We start from the raw sequence: 24,933 nt of genomic DNA on the forward strand, positions 1-24,933 counted from the left end.
ACCTCCTACTTGATAGTAGCAGTGAGAAAATGGCATGCCCTGGGTGCTGGGGGTCCTTAATAATGGACACTGCCTTTCTGAGACACCGCTCCCTGAAGATGTCCTGGGTACTTTGTAGGCTAGTACCCAAGATGGAGCTGACTAGATTTACAACCCTCTGCAGCTTCTTTTGGTCCTGTGCAGTAGCTCCTTCATACCAGACAGTGATACAGCCTGTCCTGTGCTCTCCATGGTACATCTATAGAAGTTTTTGAGTGTATTTGTTGACATGCCAAATCTCTTCAAACTTCTAATGAAGTATAGCTGCTGTTTTGCCTTCTTTATAACTGTATATGTTGGGACCTGGTTAGATCCTCAGAGATCTTGACACCCAGGAACTTGAAACTGCTCATTCTCTCCACTTCTAATCCCTCTATGAGAATTGGCATGTGTACCTTCGTCTTACTCTTCCTGAAGTCCATAATCAACTCTTTCATCTTACTGACATTGAGTGCAAGGTTGTTACTGTGACACCACTCCACTAGTTGGTACATCTTGCTCCTGTACACCTTCTTGTCTCCATCTGAGATTCTACAAACAATGGTTGCATCATCAGCAAATTTATAGATGGTATTTGAGACCCCTGAGGTGCACCAGTGTTGACCATCGGTGAGGAGGTGCTATCACCAATCCACACAGATTGTGGTTTTCTGGTTAGGAAGTCAAGGATCACATGCAGTAGGAGGTACAGAGGCCCAGGTTCTGTAACTTCTCAATCAGGATCATGGGAATGATGGTATTAAATGCTGAGCAATAGTCGTTGATCAGCATCCTGATATAGGCGTTTGTGTTGTCCAGGTGGTCAAAGGCCATGTGAAGAGCCATTGAGGTTGCATCTGCCGTTGGCTTATTGTGGCGATGGGCAAATTGCAATGGGTCTAGGTCCTTGCTGAGGCAGGAGTTCAGTCTAGTCATGACCAACCTCTCAAAGCATTTCATCACTGTCGATGTGAATGCTACCAAGCAATAGTCATTAAGATACTCACATTATTCTTCTTAGGCACTGGTATAATTGTTGCCTTTTTGAAGCAAGTGGGAACTTCCGCCCATAGCAGTGAGAGGTTGATAACGTCCTTGAATACTCCCGGCAGTTGGTTGGCACAGGTTTTCAGAGCCTTACCAGATATTCCGACTTGCGAGCGTTCACTCTCTTTAAAGACAGAGATCACAGGCTCATCAGGTGCAGCAGGGATCTGTACAGCTGTAGTTAAATTCTCCCTTTCAAACCGGGCACAGAAGACATTGAGTTCATCTGGTAGTGAAGCATCGCTGCCATTCATGCTATTGGGTTTCGCTTTGTAGGAAGTAATGTCTTGCAGACCCTGCCAGAGTTGTAGTACATCCAATGTTGCCTCCAACCTCATTTAAAATTGTCTCTTCACCCTTGAAATAGCCCTTCGCAAATCATACCTGGTTTTTCTGGTACAGACCTGGGTCGCCAGACTTGAATGCCACAGATCTAGCTTTCAACAGTTGACGTACCTCCTGGTTCATCCACGGCTTTTGGTTTGGGAATGTACAGTAAGTCTTTGCAGGCACATGCATCCACACAGGTTTTAATGAAGTCGGTGGCAACGGCAGCATACTCACCTGGATTTGAAATGAATCCCTGAATACAGTCCAGTCCACCGATTCAAAGCAGTCCTATAAGCACTCCTGTGCTTCCCTTGTCCATACCTTCTTGGTCCTTACTGCAGGTTTCAGTACCTGCCTATATTCAGGGAGTAGAAGTACAGCCAGATTAGACTTCCTGAAGTGAGGGTGTGGAATAGCATGGTAGGCATTCTTGATGGTGGTGTAACAGTGGTCCAGTGTGCTGTTTCCTCTTCTGGGGTCCCTCCTGGCGACTCGTGTAGCAGCAGAACTCTCAATGGATACAATTAAATATTCTTGTTTCAGCTTGATACAGCTAAAAAGCACAACTGCTTCCAAGGTCAGTACAGTTAACAAAGATGCCTTAATGCATTTAAACAAACTATCGCTGCTTAAAACTGACGGAAACAACACTGATTGTGGACGGACTCCTCGCCGGATTCCACGTAGAAAACGTGGCTGCAGGTCAGGGATACAAGTGCGTTTAAGGAAACGGGGTTTTAAACTCCCAATACCAACTATCTTGCTGGCAAATGTGCAGTCTCTGGTGAATGCAGTTGATGACCTCAGAGACAGGGTGCTGATCAGACGGGCATTAGGACTGAGTGTGTCCTTTGTTAAATGGTATCCTGGTTAACCCCTTCTGTACTGGATGCAGTGATTCTGATCAACGGTTTTACTACACACCGTCAGGATAGATCTATAGAGTCTCTCAAAAGCAGAGGTGGAGGAGTATGTCACATGATAAACTTTTCTTGGTGCACAAATGTATCAGTGCTGTCCCAATTCTGCTCACCAGATCTGGAGTATCTAGTAGTTAAGTGCTGTCCTTTTTACCTACTGTGGGAGATTTCTGGGATCATCTTGGTGGCAGTATACATTCCACCTCAGGCCAAAGTTGTTACGAACCCCGTAACTGGGTTACTTACCAGCAAAGATAGAGAGGTCCGTTGAAGTCTGATGGTACTATTTTTAAATGTTTTTATTTATAAAGGGGCACAAAAGTAAGGTTAATACAAACATTCAGATAATCTACGTCGTCAATACTCAATCTAAAGCGCGGGTATAGTAATAATCATCAATAAGAAGTGGCTCTATCGTTTTGTCTAGGGGTAAAAATATTGTCCGATGGAAATATAAAAGTCTCGAGTTCATGCAGGCTTTTAGCCTTTTGGGGACCGCTGGGTTTCATGTGTTGGAGAGAGAGAGAGATTTTTGGTGAGAAAAGAAACCTGCCAGTCTTTTTGGACGCAAACCGTTGAATCGGGAACGTGGGTTCCCCGTTGTCAGTTCGAAGTCCTTTTCAGTGTTATCAGCCACTCGTTCCCCAGGCCAGGGGAAAATGGGCCACACGTGGCTTCCGAATAGCTTCCCATTATCACGGGAGCGATGAGCGATGGTGTCTTCTCCTTCTGGTGCGTCGCTAGGGGACTGCCTCCTGCAGCCCCCCTTTTATCTTGACTTGCAGAGTTGTAGCTGTCAATCAGGGTGGGGTGATACAATCCCCACCCCACATTGCCCGAGGGTGTACACGTAGCCCTGATAGCGAGCACGTAGCATAGGGTCGCAATCCACAAAGGTGTCTCCAAGAAACAATGGTCAAATCCGTTGCGTTGTCTTTCTGAGGATTCTCTCTCATTTCCTGGGTCCAAGACCCGAATTAATAGCAATCTTGCGATTCTCAGGAAGGAGGGGGCTGGGATCATAACAGAGTCAATCAGGCTTCAGATGATCTGCACAAAATAGCGCACCCTAATGCCTTCACCATTGTTTTGGGGGATTTTAACCAGGCCAGTCTGAAAAAAAAATCACTGAGCAATTACCATCAACAGATCACTTGCAAAACCAGTGCTGGGTTGCAGAACTTGCCCAATTTGACTTTCAGATCACTTACCACCCTGGCCATCAGAATGCAGTCACAGATGCCCTGTCAAGGCAGCACTCGGGACCCACCCTTGTGAATGTTTGGCTATGGAACACCCCCTGGGGATTACTGCACCCCCCCCCCCCTTGGCCCACAGTCTCGTAGCAGTCAATGAAGAGCAAGTGATGACCAGGCGGTTTAGACTTTGAGGCCACCAGTAGCTTCCTCAGCTACAGCAGAGAATCCCTGGCTACTCTTCAACGGCTAATCTCCTCTTTCCTGAAGTACTGGGCCAGAGCAGAGCAACCCTGCCAACAGGAGCGGCTGATGGAGGAGCTGCAAACACTCCTGAACCACTGCGGCAGTGGTGAACTTTGCAGGGGTTTTGTATCGTCAACAGAAGACCTGAAGAGAAGGCAGCCAGAAGCAACTCATCTACCTAACCTCCCTGTGGGAGCAAATGATCCAAATGCATGGGGCCATGGACACCAGGGGGCAGAAAGAACATTCAGGCTGGTGAGTGGGCGATGTTACTGGCCAGGCACGCATCATGATGTTGAGTTCTGCAAGCCCTGTGAGAGATGCATCATGTTCAAGGCCCCACAGCCCAAAATAGTGACATCAATGGACAACTTGATGACATCCAGGCCATTGCAAGTGGTAGCAATGGACTTCACAGGGCTTGAGCCATTGTCAGATGGGTGGGAGAACGTGCTGGTTTTGACAGATGTATTCTCCAAGACACTGATTAGTTTTGGGGGAGGGGTGAGGTGACGGTGGAAATGAGAATTGTGCCTATTGCTTCCAGTTGGAAGGAAAATAGCTTAGGACTTGCATACCCAGGTCGCCTTAAAGAAACTTGTTGTTCACATGTGCTGGGCTCAGGGTCTAGTTTATGTAGAAGGTGGGTGGGTGTCATTGCTGATCCTGTTGGCTGATTTGTTTTAGTGTAAGGTGTGTTACTTATGTAGGTCCTTTTGTATATTCCAGGGTCGCGCATGTCTTTGTTTGAGCCACTGCTGTAGTCTTTTGTTATTTGGATAGTCTCAAATTTCCGTGTGAACCTGAGACACTGATACACTCTATTGTATTGATTAGCAACTTTATCTACCATACTTTATTGCATTGATGCATTTTATTATACACCACGACAGACAGTATTGAGACGTGAACATCGCATGAGCCATAAGCTAAAGATAATACAATTGCACTTTATTCGATTTGTTGGTAATTCAGAAGCTGTATTTTATTTGCCTCTCTATGTATGTTTTCTTTAAGTTTTGTCTGTTAATAAAATTCGTTATAATTTTATACTACATTGTCTGTCTGTCATCCAGAACCAGATGGTTGAAGAACAACGTTTGAAGGGAAGCAGCTGGGATTCAGGCTTCTGTGCTTCCTGCCCAAGGGTAGCTACAGGAAGATGGCATGGCCTGGAAGGTGAGGATCTTTAACGATAGATATTGTTGTTTCTTGTAAAAGATTACGTATACTTCATTCTTAATTTTTTCCCTCTGAATGCTGTTAATATGATTCTAGGTGCCTGTGGTGCTGCAAGTAAGTTTTTCATTGCAACTGGGCATACATATACTTATGCACAAAACTTTGATTTTGATTCTGAAGTTATTAATGAATAAATGGATCACTGTCCTTGGGTCCATGATTCCCAGTTTAATCATGTACACCTTTTCCTTCTAAATGCAAACAGATTAAAATATTCGTTCATATTGACTATTTCGTTCATTTCCACTATAATTTTCCCTGCCATAGTATCTGGTGGATCCTCATTTGCTCTTAATACTACATGTTTATCTTCCTTTATAGAATTCATTTTAATCTGCTTTTAGATAGATAGATAGATAGATAGATACTTTATTCATCCCCATGGGAAATTCAACATTTTTTCCAATGTCCCATACACTTGTTGTAGCAAAACTAATTACATACAATACTTAACTCAGTAAAAATATGATATGCATCTAAATCACTCTCTCCAAAAGCATTAATAATAGCTTTTAAAAAGTTCTTAAGTAGTTTACTTAAATACATTAAATACAATCAACCCCGGCACTTTAACATATCTTACTCCTGGCGGTTGAATTGTAAAGCCGAATGGCATTGGGGAGTATTGATCTCTTCATCCTGTCTGAGGAGCATTGCATCGATAGCAGCCTGTCGCTGAAACTGCTTCTCTGTCTCTGGATGGTGCTATGTAGAGGATGTTCAGGGTTTTCCATAATTGACCGTAGCCTACTCAGCGCCCTTCGCTCAGCTACCAATGTTATACTCTCCAGTACTTTGCCCACGACAGAGCCCGCCTTCCTTACCAGCTTATTAAGACGTGAGGCGTCCCTCTTCTTAATGCTGCCTCCCCAACACGCCACCACAAAGAAGAGGGCGCTCTCCACAACTGACCTATAGAACATCTTCAGCATCTCACTACAGACATTGAATGACGCCAACCTTCTAAGGAAGTACAGTCGACTCTGTGCCTTCCTGCACAAGGCATCTGTGTTGGCAGTCCAGTCTAGCTTCTCGTCTAACTGTACTCCCAGATACTTGTAGGTCTTAACCTGCTCCACACATTCTCCATTAATGATCACTGGCTCCATATGAGGCCTAGATCTCCTAAAGTCCACTACCATCTCCTTGGTCTTGGTGATATTGAGACGCAGGTAGTTTGAGTTGCACCATATCACAAAGTCCTGTATCAGTTTCCTATACTCCTCCTCCTGTCCATTCCTGACACACCCCACTATGGCCGTGTCATCCATAGTGCTTTATTTTTTTGATAATTTACTGTCCTATCTGATCTCATTGTTTAACAATTTGTTGATCATCCTTCACTGACTTTTAACAGTCCTCATGCTTCTAAAATTTAACATTGTTTGTTTCTACTTTAGCCTAATCTCTACATTGGTATCTTTAGTTGGTGATGGTCAAACAACTTTTACTCAGGTTTTATTCCCAATCGGTATGTTTATTCATTGAGAATTATGAATTATTTGAATGTTTATCATTGATGATTTACCTTCATATCCTTGAAAATATTTAAAATATTATATCTTTTAATATATTATATTCTCTGTTACAATATGAACATTCCTCCTAATAGTTCACTTTATGAATAATTAACAAACTCTCAGTAACAGATGCCAATTTCAAATTTACTTACTACATAATTGATTTTGGTCATTGTATTCTGGAAAATTAATTCTTCAAAATACTTCTGTCAATTCAATTGGCCAACTATATGTGAAGATTAATGGCAATATCTGTGGAGATGTCATCATATCTCAAACTGATCTATTTATGATTTGTACTTTGTCAAAAATTTTAATTAATTTTAAAACAGTTGAAACTGCTCCAAGAAGTAGTATTGCTTAATGCCAGTGATACCGATTTTACATTCCTACTTTCTGAGTTGAGCTCCTTTGGTGTCCTTTCTTTGTTCAAACATCTATTATCAGTGTGCCCTCCATTCTTCAATTTGTCCATCTTTTCTGAGGAACTAACAGCCGAACCTCATGGAGGATCCACTTTACAACCTTGGGAACAGTCCCACATCGCCATAATTAAGACTAAGCACACTTATATCTGTTTATATCGATGGCTCATCCATCTTGCTACACCTTTTGTTAATCACTCAGATACATCATTTTTAATTTCAACTATTTGTACAACTGTTAAGTTCCCCATTGACATGCTTGGCAATCTTTAGGGAAATGGTGACTTACAGTGCCAGTAAAAATACATCCCACTGGTACACTAATTACTCTTATTTTTTGGAGGTCTGGGAGCATTGACTTACCCATTGCAATGAGAAATGCTTCAAAGTTATCATTTTCGCAGACTTTCCAATTTCCATTGAAAGCCATGGCTCGGTGTTTCTTGAAACTACGGCCTCGGTTGCTAACCTGGTAAAAGAAGCCAGGGTTAAGATAGTTTGTGAAGCTCGGGTCCAACTTGCTGAGACGGAATCGCTTTAGTTCCCAAGACCACCGAAAGGGAAACAGCCTACTCATCTTTCCTTGATCTTTTGTCATTATTCATTGACTTTATTTTATTTATTTGTGGTCCACCATACTTCAGAGGCAATCAATTGGTTCTATCCTTTTGCTTGTGACTGCAGCAACATGCTCACTGAACCCAGGTACACAAACACTACCTGTCTCTAGTGCTGCAAAGGATGACTGTGTGGCCACACAATGTCCCAGTCAGGTGGACTTTGTCACGTGGCAAGTCCTTTGTGGGATTTTTTTTTTCAGGAACTGCCTCAGACCACATATCCATAGGGCCATTGTCGGCGTGGAACATCCTGCAAGCCTTGTGGAAGGAGGACCGAGCAGTGGGATGGTTCCCTGAGCAAGTTGTCAGAACCATTTGGCAGAATGCCTGGGGCCAGAACTTACCAACAAAGAGGAAGACTTTGCAGGGCTGACAGCCATAGGGGACCCTCCCTGTTAGATCCATGCTACCCGCTCAGAATCTCATCCCTGGTGCTCAAAGTCTTTAGAAAGGCTGTGATGAGGATGAGACTGTCAGGCCTGCACAGACGGACACCTCCCAGCCCCCACCCAGCTAACAGGAGTCACCTGCCACTCATTTCCAACTTCTTCTGACTTTTAGTGGCAACTGGCATTGGCTTTCCAACTTAAACGTGCATTAACACCACCAACTGGACTGCAGTGTGGTGTAGAGAATTGGAAAGTAAAACCCTTACAAGTTCTTTATCAAATGAAAACTAAATAACCCCAAAGACTGTAAGTAATGAAAGACAATGCTGTCAATTAAATTAAAGCCACTTCCATAACTTAATAACATTTTCAAATGAAAACTATCGACCCCCAAAGATAACTGTGAAGCCTGCATTTGATTTCTTTCAATCTTACACGCCTCACACTGTAAAGGAATGTGTTCAACTCTTTCATAATGACAACAAAACCTACACAACCCGGAGTGGAGTTTTCCAACAAGATATATGGAATTAATAAGCAAAGTGTACCCAATTCTAGCACAGGTCAATATAATTCCTTCCTTTCTTGTTGTACACCCTTCTCTCATCAACCCAACATTTTTATGTATTCTGTAAAGGTGTCTCCCCTTATGCCTATTATGCCACAAGTCTTGCCATGATCCCCTAATCTTGAACCCCACTATCCCTTTAGCTTCTGATTTGCTAAGTGGAAGGTCTATATCCAGAGATGAACTTTTAACAGCTTTTTTTGCTAACAATCAACCCACTCATTCCCCTCAACACCTCTATGTGCAGGGACCCATAAGAAGAAGACATTAAAACAATAGTTTGAATATGAAAAAAAGTTTGGAGAGCTTCCACCAGTTAATCTGCCCTACTGCTAGAATGACCTGTTTTAAGTCTAGCCAAAACTGAAAGAGAGTCTAAACAAATTACAGCTTTGCAAGGACAAATTTACTCCACCCACTGTCAACCTAAAATGATGGCAATGAATTCTGCTGTATATACTAATAAATGGTTAGCAAGACATTTCTTTATTGTTACCTGTGATTCTGGCAAAAGAACAATAGCCACAACAACATTCCCAGTTAAATTATCTTTTGATCAGTAAAATGGATAATTTTTATAATAATTTCTCATAATAATTTTCCTTAACATATTGATGAACCAGCAGACTCTCAGGCATATCAGATCTTTAGACTTCATTAAATCATGTAAACTAAATTCAACTAAAGTCACTGGAAAAAACAAAGGTGGGGGTTACCGACAAAGCTACAATTGGTATATTGCATAATCCAGCACACCCATATTCCGCACGTGTTAGGAACCAACCCACCCAAAACTAAAAACACTCTTCTTGTGATGTTCCCAACAGTCCTCCAACACACCTTTAACGGGGTGATCATTTCTTTGCACCCTCAGTTGAATCGAGTACATTAGCATCAACTTCAAACTCAGCAACTGTAAGGGTAATTGTCCCATTTCCACCAGTAAAGCCAAAACAGGGGACGATCTTACAGCACCACAACACAATCTTAAAGCCTGTGCTTGTATCACATCCAAATATTTTAAAGTTGAAGATGAAGCTGATCCATAAGCCACACAGACATGATCAAGCACGAATCTAATTAAACAAATATAAACAGTCAACAAAGATTTTCATTTAGCACCCTAAGAATACCCACTTAGACACCCGAGAACACTTAATGCTCCTTTACATTTATCAATTCTTTTACTGATATGGTGCTTCAATGTCAATTTCATCTCTCATAACATCCCATACACACTCTAGCAGAATGTTTGAAACCAAAGTTAAATCTATAGCAGTTTCAGAACGAATATGATTGTTAAATCTCATACCCCTCCCATCATTATGGCATACAAGATGGGTAATACCTAAAAATTCTTCTACAATCAAACCATTACCATACTTCCATGAACAATCCCACAGTGAGCTATGTGTGTTAAAATCCCCACACCATACAACCTTTAGTGAGCTAGAGCCAAATGTACTTTCTAACAAATCAATAGTTTTCCACATGGGTGGTAAAAATTAACCATTTCAGTACCCCTACCTGTTGAATCAAATATTTCTACTATGAGTGCCTGGTACACTTCATTCACAGCCACAACTCTACATCCTACCCCTGTCCTTATAAAACCACACCCCTCAACCAACTAACCTATCATACCTAATTACAATATAATCCTGCAAAGAAAAACTTAAATGTAGTAACAGCCAGGCTTCCTGAATACTTATAACAATGGGAAGATTTGACAAGTCAGAAATAAACTTCTTAAAGTCTTGGCCATTAGAGGTCAGGCTTCTTGCATTCCACTGCAATATTCTTAATCCCATTATGTACCTTCACAAGTCGGCTGAAATACAAATACACCATACAGAGCTTCCTCTACAGCTTCCCACGTAATTATACTAAGATACTTTTCAGCAGCTTTCAAAATAATTTTAATTTTCTCAGTATGACTAGATGAACGAGCAGTACAATTCACCACGTCTGTTATAACAACACAAACATTATTTTATCAACTAGTAAAGTATCTGCACACTTGGTGTAACATACTCACAGTTTGAACACGGGACAGTGGGATGATGTAATGGTCTTGTGAGTAGGACGATATAATTGTCTCTTGACTGTGGGGTGATGTTATATCATGTGATGGCATGTTCCAAACGGTGCTTAAACCAAAGCCTGCTGTCTGTGACGCAGTTCTCATTTTAATTTTTGTGCAACGTTGTTGTTGCCGGTCGGAGGTGTGGAAGCTCCACCGGTTTTGTTTGTTGCACGTTTATTTTTCCCCTTACAGACCAGTATCGGAGAGTGAAAGCATTACCGGAGTTATCCGAGTTCAAAGGATTGGATAAAGTTAATGTCGTTCAGCATTTTGGGGAATGATAGACCTTTGTGACTTCATTCAGGAATTGTGGCACACACATTTGATTTAAACCCCTGCAAGGTGGGGAAGGTTTGCGCAGTGACCACCCTTCAGTCAAATAGTCAGTTCCTTTTATTTCCTCGTGATTTCTTCGAACAAGGAATCCCTCGGCTGTGGGATGGGCAGATCATCGTTACTTCGAAGGAATCGTTGTTTTGGGGAAGTCTCTCCGTAATGACTGTATAAATCACATGGACTTTTGAATTTTGAAGTCTGTGCTTGGATGAGAACTCGTTAAGAACAGTTTCTACGTTTGACTGTTTGTTAGATATTGTCTTCTAACTGTTAACTTCCAGTTAAGTTAGTCATTTGTTTACTTTTAGATGTTTTTGAGCAGAGGTTAATAAACCTGGGGATTTGTTTATAAACCCTGTCTCAGTTTCATATCGATTGCTGCTGCATTCGTAACACTGGAGTCTGCCTTCATCATGGCCGATGACTTTAATAGAGCATTGCTGACTAAAGTGTCTCCAAAGTTTTGCCAACACTTCCAGGTGAGCATGTAGGGAGACAGCACACTTGACCACTGCTACTCTCCCTTCCACAACGCTTACAAAGCACTCCTTCACCCTCCATTTGAAAAATCAGATCACTCCTCCATTCTTTTGGTGCCAAAGTACAGGCAGAAGCTAAAACTGTCCACTGTTAGTCCGACCAATCGGCCTCCATGCTGCAGGACATCGTCTTTGATGACGTCAACTGGAATATCTTCCATGACGAGACGTCTCCGAGTTCACAGATGGGGCCACGAGTTTCATCCAGAAGTGCATCAAGGACGTTGTGCCCCAGAAATCGGTCAGGGTCTACCCAGAAATGCTGGATCAACAGTTCCGTGCGAGCAGCACTTACCATGTGAGACAGCTTACACTGCTGGCAACCAACATGAACTCAAGAAATGCAGCTATGATCTGCGCAAAGTCATCAAGGCAGCGAAACAACAACATAGAGACAAGATTCAGGCTCAACTTTCCACCAACAACACATGCAGCTATGGCAAGGTCTGTACACCATTGCAGACTTCAATGCTAAACGCAGTGGAGTTTCCAACATCGATGCCTCTCTCCCAGATAAGCTAAATCATTTTTACGCTTGATTCGATGTTGCCGGTACTGAGCCCCCGAGGAGCCCTGCAGATGATGCGACCAGCGGCCTGGTCATCACTGAGGCCGAAGTACGCAGGTGTTTCCAACGGGTGGACAGTCGCAAGGCTGTGGGACTGGACGGCATCCCAGGGCGAGTACTCAGGATGTGAGCGGCACAACTGTCAGGTGTGTTTACAGACATTTTTTATCTCTTCCTCTCCCAGTGTAGAGTGCCCTCCTGCTTCAAATTATCCACCATTGTCCCTATACCAAAAAAGACCAAGGTAATATGTCTGAATGACTGGCGTCCTGTCTCACTCACCTCAATAAGAAGCAAATGCTTTGAGAGGCTGGTCGAGGACTACATATGCAGCATGCTGCCATCCACACTGGACCCCCTACAACTCGCCTACCAACACAACCGATCAACAGATGATGCAATAGCTACAGCTCTACACACCGTCCTTACACATCTGGAAAATGCTGTTCTTGGACTACAGTTCAGCATTCAACACCATAATCCCCTCCAGGCTTAAGAAGAAGCTCAGAGACCTTGGCCGTCACCCTGCCTTGTGTAGCTCAGTCCTGGACTTGCTGTCAGATCGCGGCAGGTGATAAGAGTGGGCTCCCTCACTCTGCCCCTCTGACCCTCAACACAGGTACCCCTCAGGGCTGTATACCAAGCCCCCTCCTTTACTCTCTGTATACCCAGGTCTGTGTTGCCACCCACAGCTCCAATCTGCTAATTAAATTTGCTGATGACACTACACTGATTGGCCTAATCTCAAATAATAATGAGGCAGACTACAGAGAGGAAGTCGTCACCCCGACACAGTGGTGTCAAAAAAACAACCTCTCTTTCAACGTCGCAAAAACAAAGGAGTTGGTTGTGGACTACAGGAGAAATGGAGACAGGCTAGCCCCTGTTGACATCAATGGATCTGTGGTTGAGAGAATGAACAGCTTTAAGTTCCTTGGCATCCACATCACCGAGGATCTCACGTGGTCTGTACATACTGGCCGTGTGGTGAAAAAGGCACAATGCCTCTTTCACCCCAGACGGTTGAAGAAGATTGGTATGGCCCCCCAAATTCTAAGAACTTTCTACAGGGGCACGATTGAGAGCATCCTGACTGCCTGCATCACTGCCTGGTATGGGAACTGTACTTCCCTCAATCGCAGGACTCTGCAGAGAGTGGTGCGGACAGCCCAGTGCATCTATAGATGTGAACTTCCCACTGTTCAGTACATTTACAAAGACAGGTGTGTAAGAAGGGTCCAGATGATCATTGGAGACCTGAGTTACCCCAACCACAAATTATTCCAGCTGCTACCATCCGGGAAACGGTACGGCAGCATAAAAGTCAGGACCAACAGGCTCTGGGACAGCTTCTTCTGCCAGGCCATCAGACTGCTTAATTCATGCTGACGCAACTGTATTTCTATGTTATATTGTTGTACATAATATTTATTATAAATTACTATAATTGCACATTTGAACAGAGACATAATATAAAGATTTTTACTCCTCCTGTATATGAAGGATGTAAGTAATAAAATCAATTCAATTCAATTCACTTTAATTCAATTCTTTAGCAAGAGAATTGCAACGCCGATATATATTCATTCACTTCACAAACTGTTCTCTGACTGGTAATACCTTATCAACATTCAGTTTAACTTTTTGTAAGGCTTCTGCATAAGACACATCTAACTGTACTTTAACCTATTTAACTTCGGCTGCCTTCTTAAGCACCCCACATCCTCTATAGGCTGCACTATGTTCTCCTCAACAATTACAAAATTTAGATTTTATGCCTTCTCCACAACCTTTATACTTGTGTTCACCACCACACTTACTACATACCTTTTAGTTTCCCACGACATACTGCCGCAATATGCCCAAATCTCTGACATTTATAACATCTAAGTGGAGGTGGAATATAAAATTGTACATTATAACTAACATACCCTAAACTAACTTTATCAGGGAGCTTTGCTTCATTTAATACTGATTAACTATCCTTTCCCCATTTCTAACAACTTGCAATCTATTTACCTCCTCAACCTTGCCTCCCAATAAATGAGATTTAGCCTCCTCTATTGAAATCTCCACCAGAACACCCAGTATAACACCCCTAATACCTCTTACTTTCATTTGGCAACATAGGTAACATCTTTTTGCCAAGCAAAGTCTTCAAACGTTATGCCTTTCACACTGTTTCTTATCCTTACAAATGATTAACCTGCTACCTCCTCTCAAAGAATGAGCACGATCTGTATTCCCGAGAGTAGATTTCAACGTTTGAGTTAATTTAATGGGATTGATTGAAGAAAGCTGTTCTGGGTCAAATTTAAACAATACCTTAAAGTTTTCCTACCTTTTGTTTCAAAAATTCCCACCCTTTCTCTCCATCACTTGATATCATTCCAATATTATGCTTCTTCTTCCAACTTCCAGATCTAGATTCAACCTCCTCCCGCCAACCCACACTCTCCTGAATCCTTCATTTCCAGTTCCTTTTCCAGATCCTCCCCCTTACTGGAACCTACGCTATTTCCCAATGTCCCCACACCGTTCACAGTCTAGCATCACCAAGTGTCACTCCTCCAACTTCACTCCAGTCCAAGCCGAGCTGAGCCCACTCATTTCCAACTCATCACTTGCAGCCTATTTAAACCCAGCTCTCATCCACAGTCCCTGTTTAGACATCAAATCAGCCAGCCTCAACCAGTTGCTTCTAGCTGTCGGTTACCTTGTCTTATTGCTTGAGTATCTGTCCTTTCTTGTATTGTGGACCCTCATGGCTTGTTACTTTGCAGCTTATTATTAAAGTTATTGCTCACTGCTGCACTATCCCTGCTGCTCTTCATTTAGGTCAAGCATCCTCTACATTTCCTGAAATGACGAGTGAACTCTCAATTAACTTAGCAGAGTATATTCACCTAAAGGAAGTTGTCCATTGACATGATCACATGATACAGAAGCAGCAGGAAACCACTGACCAAATGCTCACCTCTCTCTTCCAACTCTCCATCTCGATACAGCAAGCCTGCAGCAGTCATCCTCCTCCCCCTGAGCCTTGGATTCCGCTGCCCGAACGCTTCGATGGATCCCTAACCTGTTGTCATAACGTCCTGTCCAGTGTGTCTTGCACTGTATGTTCAGCCACCTCTGTGTTCTACGGACCGAGCCGAATTTGCCTTCGGCATTTCTCTCTCCTGACTGGGCGAGATCTGACCTGGGCCACTGCTAACTGGGAGAGTAAAAGCTCCATTTGCAATAAATATGAGGAATTCATTGCTGAGATGTGTCGGGTTGTTAACCGAGTGGAGGGGCCGGTGGTGGGGAGCAGCAGATCGGATACTTTGCCTGGATCACAGCTCACACTCGGTGTAGCATTAACATATAGAATTCAGGGCCCTCACGGCAGAGTGCAGTTGGAATGTGGAAGTACTGCTGGCCCTCATGGCCTCAGAGTGCTAGAAAGATGAGCTCTGGCCCTCTGAATTGACAAGCATCTTACGGAACAGCCCTCCTGCTCATCAGCCAGCACCCTAATTCTGTTCCTAAGACTATTTCAGGCAGCAGGACCCTCATCATCAATAACTCCAGAATCCAGCAGTCAGGGAGAGCTCTCTTACCCACCCAAGAGTGTGAGCATTGGTGGAGAAACAAACTCGTGTGCTTGCTATGGAGCCGCTGATCACGCACGCATCAAATGCCGCTACAGCCAGTAGAACAGTACCACCAGGTAGAGTCTGGGGACCTCTATCTGGTAAGCTCCTCCCACCTTTCATTCCAGTGCCATTTGGTGATGAGGTTTGGACTTTCCAACAGTCTAGTCATTTTCCAAGCCTTCAGTAACGAGATCCTCTGAGACATGCTAGACAGGTATACGTTCGTCTCCCTTGACAACATCCTTATCTTTTCCAAGGACACCTAAGACCATGCCTGTCATTTCTGATCAGTCTTTCAGCATCTTCGTGAAAACCAGCTGCATTGCAAGCTAGAGAAATGCCAGCTCCACGCTCCAGTCATTTCCTTCCTCAGTTATGTCCTTTCACCTCAAGGCACAACCATGAACCTAGAGCAAATGCATGTTATCACTGAATGGCCCCGACTCGTGGTCTCTCAAACAACTAATGAAAGCGCTGCTTGAGTTTCTCTAACTTCTACTGCCGTTCCACCTGGTCGGCTGCCGTGGACCATGCTTGTGAGGAGCTTAAAAGATTCTTCACCACTGTTCACATTCTCCACCATCCAAACCCTAGAAATTGTTGTGGTAGAGATGTACGCATACGATGTGGGCGTTGGGACCATCCTCTCCCAGCGAGAATCAGACAGGAAGACACATCCTTTCACCTTCTTCTCGCACAAGCTCAACTCTACATGGTGCCGTTATGGAGTAGGAGACAGGAAGCTACTCACCGTTGAATGGGCCTTGGAGGAATGGAGATACTGGCTAATGGGAAACACTGAGTGCTTCCTGATCTGGACTGACCACCAGAACCTCATATCCATTCAACAGACCCACCAACTCAACCCATGTCAGGCTCGATGGATCCTCTTCTTCCAGCAATTCAACTTCACCATCTCTTATGATCCAGCTCCAAGAACACCAAGGCAGACACCCTGCCACAACAGTTTGATCCAGCTGAAATGGAGATTGACCCTCTGTCCAAAACTCCATCATCCCAGATCTTCCTCCATCTGATCATCTAGGACCTTGAGTACCAGAACCACCTGGCCCTACAACACCCGCTCCAACCAACTCATTTGACAACCTCATGTACGTGCTGGAAGCCATGCGCTCCGAGGCACTCCAATAGGCCCACTCCTCACCCCTCTCTGGCCATCCAGGCACACGACGGACCCTGGAATTTCTGTGACATCAATTCTAGTGCCCCTCCATGATCATGGATGTGCAGTATGTCAGTTCATCACTGCCTGTTTTCAATGTGCCCAGTCCAATTCCTTAGAGAAGCCGCTTCTGTAAGGCATGCAAGGACTTCGAGCTTACCATCAGCCTAAAGAAAACAAATGTCCTTGCCCAGAGCATAGTGGAGAAACTAGTCATTACCTTCAGCAATTACAAGGTGGTCCACGAGTTCACATACTTGGGGTCGACCATTAGCAACATTCTCTCCCTCGATGCTGAAATCAATAGGCATATCGGCAAAGCAGCATCGATCCTTGCTCGACTCTCCTCGTGGGTCTGGGAGAATCGGAAACTCGCTACAAAGATCAAGACTGCCGTGTACAATGTATGTGTAATCAGCACCCTCCAGTATGGTAGTGAGACTTGGACCATCAACTCCAAACAGGAGAGGAAACTCAATAGTTTTCACCTGCGCAGCCTTCGCCGCATCCTCGGCATCACCTGGAGAGACAAAGTCCCAAGCTCTGAGGTCCTCTCCCACGCTGGACTTCCCACAATGTTCACGCTTTTAAGACAATGCAGACTGCACTGGCTGGGCCATGTCTGTCCTATGAAGGATGGTAGACTGCCAAAGGACATCCTGTATGGAGAACTAGCAACAGGCAAGAGGAATGTTGGTAGACCCCAGCTTCGCTTCAAGGACCTCTACAAGTGCGACATGAAAGCCTTAAAAATCAACACAGTGCTGGGAGGATACAGCAGATGACCACAACAAGTGGCGAGGTACTATTCAGCAACACCTAGAGCAAGGCGAAAGAGTGATCCTGAGTCAGTTTGAGCTAAACGGAGAGCACAACGGACAGCGGACAACAATTCCACGATGCCCTACACGTGCAGCAACTGTAGCAGAGCCTGCCATTCCAGGATCAGCCTCAATAGCCACAGTCGACGCTGCTCGACAAACCAATGACTACCAGAGGCACGGTACCCATGGTTGACCACCACTGACGGAGGCCACTCACACACACAGTCCAATTCCTCCAACCAGCTGTCCCCTGGGCTCCTGTGACCCTGCCAGTTCCCCACTGCCCGTGTTCTCACATCGCCATGGATTTCATCACAGGTTTGCCACCTTCCGATGGGACCACAGTGATCATGACTGTGGTGAACCAGTTCTAAATGGTTTAAAGGTTCAGAGGTTCATTTATTATCAAAGTCTGTATGCAGAATACAACTTTGAGATTTGTCTTCTCCAGATAGCCATGAAACAATGAAAACCACAGAAGTCATTCAAAAGCAAAATATCAAACCCACCCCCAGCACAAAAAAGACAACAAAATCATCAGACCCCAACTCCCCCCCCCCCCCCCCCCACCCCGGCCCCCCAAAAAATCTACAAGACTCAGAGGCCTACCCTCCAGCAACAGTAAGCAATGGGATCTGCAGATTTGTTCCCTGGCATCAGAGAACTCAGAGATTTAAAAAGCAGGCTTCTCGCTTCCCTTCTGCACTTGCCTTGATATTCCAAACCACCCACTTCACTTTCACAAAAAAAAGTGCAGCACACAGAATGAATGGGTGAAAAACGGAATATAAAAACATAGGGCTGAAAGAGTCAACGGTCCATAGTCCAATACATCAATGCAGAACCTTGGGAACATCCTCCAACATGATTGAGAGAGGGAGACAGGGAGAGAGAGGGAAGAGAGAGGGAAGAGAGAGAGAGAGAGGGGGTGGGGAGGGAGAGGAAGAGGAGAGAGAGGAGCGAGAGAGGAGAGAGAGAGGAGAGAGAGAGGGAGAGGGAGAGAGAGAGGGGGAGAGAGAGGGGAGAGAGAGAGGGAGAGAGAGAGAGGAGAGAGAGGGGGACGGAGAGGGTGAGAGAGGGAGGAGAGACCGTGTCTGACTGTCTAACCATGATCCACCCCTGTGCACTGCGTCCTACAAGCTCTCGACCCACTTCATCAGTCTCTTCAAGGTCAGTCATCATGTCAATCCAGTCACTTAGTATCTCCAGCTGCCACCACTGCTCAGGATCATGCCTAACTTTCTCGTGTCCTGCCTTCAGCCTGTTACCCATGGACCACTCAACCCTCCTAAGCCAGGAGCTCCAGAACCTAGGCTGGTGGAAGGAGGTCCAGTATATACAGTCCATCAGTTGATTCATTCACATCATTGTGGGTGCGGTGTGTAGTCCCTGGTCAACTGGGAAGGGTATGGCCCAGAGGAGAGGAACAGTTTTATCTTGGTTCCATTGCTCATTGAGTAGCTCCAAAGGACCCATCCAGATCATCCTTGGCAGTCAAGTGCTGGCTGTAGGGGATTGGGGTTCCTGTCAGGTCTGCACAGGCAGATGCTTCCCAGACTCCACTCCCAGGAGTCATGTGTCACTCGTTTCCAACTCATCACCGGCAGCCTATTTAAACCGGACTCTCATCCATCGTCTCTATTCAGTCATTGAACCAGCTAGCCTCCAACAGTTGTTCATGAGTAAATATTCTACTATACTCCTCAATGCCCGACTGATCACTGTGTAAGACTTACCTTGGCTGGCCCTCCCAAAGTGCAACTCCTGACATTTATCTGCATTAAATTCCATCTAATATTTTTCAGCCCATTTTTCCAGCTGGTCCAGATCCCACTGCAGGCTTTGATAGTCTTCATCACTGTCCACTACACTCCCAATCTTGGTATCATCTACACATTTGATGATCCAGTTTATCACAATGTTATCTAGTTCATTGATTTAGATGACAAACAACAATAGACCCAGCACCGCTGTTGTTTGTCATCTATACCCAAAACACCACTAGTTACAGGCCTCCAGTCAGAGAGGCAACCATCTACAACCACTCTCTGGCTTCTTCTGTGAAACCACTGTCTAATCCAATTTACTACCTCATCTTGAACGCCAATCCTTCCTGATCATATTCTTATACAGAACCCTGTCAAAAGCCTTGCTAAAGTCCATGCAGACAAGATCCAGTGCCGTGCCTTCAACTCTCCTGGTAACTTCCTTGAAAAACTCTAAGATTGCTTAGACTTGATTTATAACAGACAGAGCCACATTAACTATCCCTAATCAGTCCCTGTTTATCAAAATATATATCCAGTCCCTTAGAATATGTTCAAATAACTGGTCGGCTGGTGGCGCAGTGAGATCAGCGTTGGGCTCGAGAACGGAGGTTCCCAAGTTCAATCCAGTGACAGACCACTCCCGAGCGTGCTCTCCAACCATGCCAGGTTGATGTTGAGCTTGCAACCTGACCTCATAAAAAAAACACTGCCACCTCCAGTTTAAATTCCCATGCGGAATATTGTGGAGGATCAAATACCCAAAACCCAAACCTTCCCACTACTGATGTCATGCTCACTGGCCTATAACTTCCTGGCTATTCTTATAGCCTTTCTTAAACAACAGAACTACATTAGCTATCCTCCTATCCTACAGTACCCCACCAGTGGTTAAGGATGGTTTAAGTATCTCTGCTAGTGCTCCTGCAATTTCTGTACTAGCCTCCCAGAGGGTCCAGGGGAACACCTTGTTAGGCCCAGGGGATTTGCCTCAAGTCAGGAGATATCTCCTCCTCTGTAATCTGTATAGGGTCAACGAGCTCACTGCTGCATTGCCTCAATCAACAGACAACTTGTCCACCTCCTGAGTAAATACAGATGCAAAAAATCCATTAAGATCTCCCTCATCTCTTTCGGCTCCATGCACAGATTACCACTCCGATCATTCAGAGGACCAATCTTGTCCCTTGCTATGCATTTGCTCTTAGTATTTCTGTAGAAGCCCTCAGGATTCTCCTTCACCTTGTCTGCTAGAGCAACCTCATGTCTTCTTTTAGCTCTCCTGACTTCCTTCTTAAGTGTTCTCTTGCATTTCTTATACTCCTCAAGTATCACATTTGTTCGTACCTGCTCATTCCTGCTATGCACCGCCTTCTTTTTCTTAACCAGAGCCACCAAATCTTTCAAAGGCCGATGTTCCCTAAACCTGGTATCCTCGCCTTTAATTCTGACAGGAACATACAAACTCTGTACTCTCAAAATTTCACTTTTGAAGGCCTCCCACTTACCAAGTCCACCTTTGCCAGAAAACAAACTCTCTGAATCCTCACTTACTAGATCTTTTCTGATACCACTAAAATTGGCTTTTTTCCCCAATTTAAAATCTCAAATTAAGGACCAGATCTATCCTTTTTCATAATTACCTTAAAATGAAAAGCATTATGATCACCAGGTGCAAGGTGTTCAGCTACCCAAACTTCTGTCACCTGCCCTGTCTCATTCCCTAACAGGAGATCTGGTATCACACTTTCTCTAGTTGAGACTACAAAGTACTGATCAATGAAACTTTCCTGAACACATTTGACAACCTCCTTTCCATCCAGCCCTTTTTTGTGGAAAGTTAAAATCACCTACTATATATTTCTTGCAATATTCTGTGTTCTCTCTACGGATTTGCTCCTCTGATTCCCGCAGACTGTTGGGTGGTCTATAATATAATCCCAATAATGTGGGCACACTTTTCTTACTTCTCATTTCTACCCATAAAGCCCCACTAGACAAGCTCCTCACTCTCTCCAAACAGAGCAATACAGTGATTTCTTTCCCTGACTAGTAATACAACCCCGTCTCCTTTAATCCCTCTCACTCTATCATGTCTAAAACAACAGAACCCTGGAACATTAAGCTGCCAGTCTTGCGCATACTGCAACCAAGTCTCACTAATTGTTACAGTCATAATTTCACATACTGACCACGCCCTATGCTCATCTGCCTTTCCTACATTACTCCTTGCATTGAAATGTATACAGCTCAAAGCATTAGTCCCACTATGCTCAACCTTTTGATTCCTGACCTTGTTTGTAGGCTTAACAACATCTGTTCTCTATAACCACTCCACTATTTGTTCTGGCACTCCGGTTCCCATATCCCTACAACTCTAGTTTAAATCACCCTGTCCCCATGCAGCACTAGCAAACCTTCCCACTGGGATATTAGTCCTCCTCCAGTTCAGGTGCAAACTAGCCCTCCTGTACAGGTCCCATCTCCCCTTGAAGAGAGCCCAATGATCCAAAAATCTGAAGCACTCCCTCTTTCAACTCCTTAGTCACATGTTAAACCTCCTATGATCTTCCTATTTCTGGCCTCACTAGCACGTGGCACAGTTAACAATCCTGAGATCACGCTACTGGAGGTCCTGTCCTTTAACTCCCTGAACTCACTTTGTAGGACATTGTCACCCCTCCTACTCATGTTATTGGTACCAATGTGGACCAAGACCTCTGGCTGCTCACCTTCCCACTTAAGAATACTGTGGAGTCTATCTGAGATGTCCTTGATCCTGGCACCCGCGAGAAACTTTGCACAATCTACTGTCTCCTCAGGAAATACAGCATGTAAAATGTGCTGACTCCCCTCTTCCGCTCCTTTTAAAGTCTCTCTCCCTCTACGCAGTCTGATGATCCCTCAGGACTGTGGTGCACAAAATGTGCCGACTGCTCCCTCCCTTCTTTTAAAGTCTGTCTCCCTCTGTGCAATCCGCTGCCTCCTGGGGACTGTGGCGCAGAACTAGCTGAAGTCCCGTTACAAGGAGATGTCAATGAAGGAGCACTCCAGGCTGATTGACAGACTGAAGCTTGGTGCAGCCAGTGAAGAGGGACCCCGGTCTGAGGTCTTGTGTCACTGGATGCTGAAGGGCCGAAGCCAGGGCCAGGAGGCTCCATGAGTGATGACAGTGCTCTGTACATCGAATGCGCTCTCACTACCAATGTACTGAACCAATAACACAGTCGATGCAGAGAGTAAGCGGCATTCTAAAACAAAGAGCTTACTTTTTTGCATTTATTCTTACGAATGAAAGGCTCTGAGAATGCTGCCGGCCTGTTACTGCATTGTAGTGTTCTGCTTGGCCTATCAGTTCTGCCAGCTTGACCATTCTTCAATCCTGGAATCACATCACCCTTCCCCCATCGCCCCCCACCCAGGTTCTAGGCAGCCACAGCTCAAGACCACTGTGGAGAGGAGCACTCACCTTGGCTGCAGTCGCTCACTCTTCAGCGCCGTGGGAACTGCGGGATTTACGAGTTTCACATCTGGAGATGTTGTCACAAACAATTCCTGATTTGATCTCATTTGTTCTCAGGCTGCCTGAAGTACACAACAGCCAGTCCCAGCTTGCCCAGACCTTGAATCAACAAGAGGTACATCAAAGGTGTTGGGTTGTATTGTCGGGACTTGAATCGACCAATGAATCAGCCGTTTCATTGACAACTGTTCAACACTCGGGAAAAAGGAATGGAAAGCAGAACTCAACAGGTTTTATTAACCCACACTGTGTGGGTGCATGGGGAGTGTTCGCAAGCCAGTTAGTACTGTTGTCAGCCAAGTGAATGCTAGTATGACAGAGCACGGGAATGCAAGAGGTTACAGTCTGTGCGGCTAAGTACAGCTCCAATGCCATATTTAAATTTGCTGATGACACCACTGTTTTTATGCCAAATCAAAGGTGGAGATGAATCGAGACATAGGAGGGAGCTTGAAAATCTGGTTGAATGGTGCCACAATAATTATCTCGCAATCAAGGTCAGTAAACCAAAGAACTGATTAATGACTACAGGAGAAAGAAGGCACAAAAGTAGCTCTACTTTCTTAGCAGTCTGTGCAGATTCAGCATGTCATGTAAAACTTTGAAAAACTTCTATAGATGCACAGTGGTGAGTATCCTGACTGGTTGTATCGTGGCCCGGTATGGAAACACCAATGCCCAATGACAGAAAACCTTACAAAGATAGTGGATGTAGCCCAGATCATCAAAGACAAAGCCTCCCCACCACTAAGCATATCTACAAGGAACATTGCCACAAGAAAGGAGCGTCCATTATCAAGGACCCCCACCATCCAGGCCATGCTCTCTTCTTGCTGCTGCCATTGGGAAGGAGGTGCAGGAACCTTATGTTCCACACCACCAAGTTCAGGAACGGTTATTATCCTTCAATCATCAGGCACCTGAACCAGCGTGGATAACTTCACTCACCTCAACAGTGGACTGATTTCACAACCCACGGACAAACTTTCAAGGATTCCACAACCCATATTCTCAGTATAATTTATTTTTAAATTTATTTATTGCTTGCATGGTTTGTTTCCTTTTACAAATTGGTAATTTGCCAGTCTTAGTGTGTAGTTTTTCATTGACTCTTTTGCATCTCTTTGTTTTACTCTGAATGCCTGCAAGAAAATGAAAATGAATATGGTACCATATGGTGACATAGCATATGTTATTTGATAATAAATTTATTTTGAACTTTGAACAGAGTGGTGGACTCAGCCACTTCTGTCACAAATACGGCTGTCCCCATCACTGAAGACATCTACAAGAGGTGACATCCATCATTAAGGACGTCCCCATCATCCCGGCCAGGCCCTCTTCATGATACTGATGTCAGTGAGCAGGCACAGCATCCTGAAGATCCAACCTTAAAGTTGAACAACAATTATTCCCCATTGCCATCAGATTCTTGAACTGATCTGAAAAACCCAGTAACCTGGACTACTGTATTTCCCCTGTCCAAATCTTGCAATAATGTTTATTTTGCATATGTATAGGTTATATGTATCTTATTTAAGTTACCTTAATTCAAAGTTAACTTTATGTTTGTTCTCTGCTTGTAACGTCCTATGCTGCGGCTGCAAAAAAGCTCATTTTCATGGCGTTTACCCTGTGTGTGTACGTCTGTGACAATAAACTTGAACTTGGAGTGGGAAGCATGGCGCCCAGAAATACTCAATTCACGTTGCAGTTTAGAAAGACCGGAATCTCTAATGCAATCCCAGCACACAGGAATGCCTTGGACCACCCGGAAATCAGTGCCAGAGAGGATAAGGATAGGATGATTTTGCAGATAAATGTGTGGCTGAGGGACTGGTGCAGAGAGCAGAGGTTCAGATTTACGTATCATTGGGATCTCTTCTGGGGAAGGTACGACCTGTACAAAAGTGTTAGGCTACACCTGAACCTGAGGGGGCCCCATA

At 44.4% G+C, this 24,933-nt stretch overlaps 1 protein-coding gene across 3 annotated transcripts in view; it reads right to left on the reverse strand.

Moving 5' to 3' along the window:
• The window catches only part of LOC140714474 (fatty acid-binding protein, intestinal-like), a 559,271-nt gene that overhangs the window by 8,822 nt on the left and 525,516 nt on the right, over positions 1-24,933 (reverse strand). The window contains exons 1-2 of one of the 3 annotated variants that reach the window (XM_073025769.1): positions 22,934-23,056; positions 7,308-7,413 (exon numbers count right to left, since the gene is read on the reverse strand). In XM_073025769.1, the coding sequence (XP_072881870.1) occupies positions 7,308-7,374 (67 nt within the window). In that variant the 5' untranslated portion in view covers positions 7,375-7,413; positions 22,934-23,056. Of the gene's footprint in view, positions 1-7,307; positions 7,414-10,559; positions 10,660-22,933; positions 23,057-24,933 lie in introns of those variants that run through there. The other 2 variants (XM_073025768.1, XM_073025770.1) reach the window with 2 other exon arrangements.

The sequence above is a fragment of the Hemitrygon akajei genome, chromosome 21, assembly GCF_048418815.1.
Source record: "Hemitrygon akajei chromosome 21, sHemAka1.3, whole genome shotgun sequence".
In the NCBI taxonomy this organism is placed as follows: Eukaryota; Metazoa; Chordata; class Chondrichthyes; order Myliobatiformes; family Dasyatidae; genus Hemitrygon; species Hemitrygon akajei.